The sequence below is a fragment of the Xenopus laevis genome, chromosome 3S, assembly GCF_017654675.1.
Source record: "Xenopus laevis strain J_2021 chromosome 3S, Xenopus_laevis_v10.1, whole genome shotgun sequence".
Taxonomy (NCBI): domain Eukaryota; kingdom Metazoa; phylum Chordata; class Amphibia; order Anura; family Pipidae; genus Xenopus; species Xenopus laevis.
In genome coordinates, this window is record NC_054376.1 from 125,088,720 (window position 1) to 125,090,988 (window position 2,269).

The 2,269-nt window shown below is 49.1% G+C and overlaps 1 protein-coding gene across 1 annotated transcript; it reads left to right on the forward strand.

The window, feature by feature from the left end:
* The first annotated feature begins 239 nt into the window (after positions 1–239).
* thibz.S (thyroid hormone induced bZip protein S homeolog) lies at positions 240–1,255 on the forward strand. Its single transcript, NM_001085805.1, is given in 1 exon segment — positions 240–1,255. A coding segment is annotated over 1 exon segment (1,008 nt). The 3' UTR covers positions 1,248–1,255.
* Positions 1,256–2,269: the final 1,014 nt, after the last annotated feature.

Below are 2,269 nucleotides of genomic sequence, written 5' to 3' on the forward strand. Positions count from 1 at the left end.
GTTCCTTTTCCTCAGTGTGTGATTTTGTGGTATGTGCTACTAATCTTCATTGGGGAAATTACATTCTGTCTCTGTGATTGTCTGGAACGTTTAACTCTTGCAGATTATCGACTTTATCCATTGTGCTTCCTAATTCCAACCCTTGTTTTCCACAGGCATCTGCCCTTTGACCTTCACCCTTCAACACCCTGGCTCAGCTTGGTGATCTCTCCCCTCCTGTCCTCCCCCCCCACCCGGCAATGAACGGCCCTGTTCCTTGCCCAACACCTGTGGATCCGCCAGCTCCTCCTCCGTTACCTCCCACATTGGAGGCTTATGCCCCACCTCCACAGAATCAGCAGCCTGAAGAGATTTCCCCATCAACATCTCTTATTTCAGGCTCTGGCTTACTCCTTGCTCGTTCCCTGCTTGGCTGTCGGAACACTTCTTCTACCCCTGCTTCATCTTCTTCCCCCTGCAATTCCCGGCGACGGCGGGAATTCACCCCAGATGAGAAGAAAGATGATAGCTATTGGGACAAGAGGCGCAAGAACAACGAGGCTGCAAAACGCTCAAGAGAAAAGCGCCGTGCTGGGGATCTTGTCCTTGAAGGCCGTATCATTGCTCTTCTTGAAGAAAATGCCCGTCTCCGTGCCGAACTCCTTGCCCTACGTTTCCGTTTTGGCCTGGTACGTGACCCATGTGAAGAAACTCGAGGAACGTACTCAACACAGTGTGGCCTTCATGAGCCTCCACCTGCCAATCCTCCTCCACCTCCTCCTCTCCCACATTCAGAAGATTCTGGGTTCTCTACACCAAGTGTGGGCAGTCCTGTGTTCTTTGAAGACCGAGTGCCGGAGCATGAACCTCAACCAATGCCTCATTCAGCTCTGTCTTATTATGGTCCCATTAATGGAGAAACTGTAGAGAACCCACGTGGAAGGCTGGAGACTCTTGGGGATTGTTATAAGAGCCTTCCACATAAGCTGAGGTTTAAGGGAGGTGCCTCTTGTGAAGAGGGGTTACATAGTATAATGCAAGTGCCAAGAGAAACAGGTGGCTTTGCCTCTGAGACTGCCCCAGGGTTCTCACAGCAGCCTCCACCCTGTCCTCGTGGGCGATGGGTGGCTCACAGCCAAGAAGGAGTACCACCAGCTAACTCTGAGAACTCAGAGCTACGCTCCCAGCTTGCTTCTCTTTCCGCAGAGGTGGCACATTTAAAAAGAGTTTTCTCTGAGCAGGTAGTGACCCGCGTGGGTCATGAATGAAACCCTTCAGCAGATGGAGCTACACAGCAACGACTGCTAAAGTTGCCAAAACTGTGCCAGTGATCCCTAATGCCATAACAGTAGGGATACCATTTTGATACCTCACATGCTCTGAACATGTGCCAAGCATTACAGCATCGACTACCCTGTCGTATCCCATTCGCTGTTGTGTCATTATTTTCTAGACGACAGACAGGTAGCAATGCGATGAGCTCATGCAACTTCTCGGAGGCATTTGGCACCAGTGAACCCCGTTGTCTGTTAAGCTGCCAAGATACTTCAGCGGCATTACTGTGCTCCTGACTGAAGAATGACGGTGCCTTCTGTGCCGCACACTGTGATCTCTCTGCCTTCTCAAGGAACTCTTTGTTGTTTAGTTGCTAATGTGATATTGTCATGACACCGCCGCCATATTGGTGTCCCCTCCTGTGAGATGGAGGGTGTGTGTATATATTCCTACATAATCATTTGTACAGACTGATTTCTGCTGAGAGGGAAACACTAGCTTGAACACACTGGAGGTTATTTATTAAACGGATACATTTCGTAATGTGTAAACGCAAACAACACAACAATCTTCTGAACCAGAAACCATCACTGTGCTGCATTTGACACAGTAGTTTGGGCATAGGCTACCAGGGAAGGAACTGTCTGCATAGTAGTCTGAGAGTTACCCCACTCGCTGCCCTTGGTGGAGCCCTGTTACTTCTGTATGAAAGTAGTGAACAACACATTCCAACGTTCAGTGAATGGAATAAGGTGGCTCTGAGCTAGACAGTGTGAGGAAGCTGTTGCTCTATGATGTTTCTTCCCTGGAGTAACAGTGACCTCCAACAATTTCAGGCCAATGCAGTTACCGTGATGAGGTCCCAGTATTCATTGCTCTTACAGAAAAGCTGTCTATAGTAATTCTCCTATGGTTGCCTAAGGCTTGATTTGGTTGTCCAGTTGGATGTTACTAGATTGATGGGCTGCCTAGTTGGACTGTCCACAGACTGCATCTGAGGAGGTTCCTTGGCTGT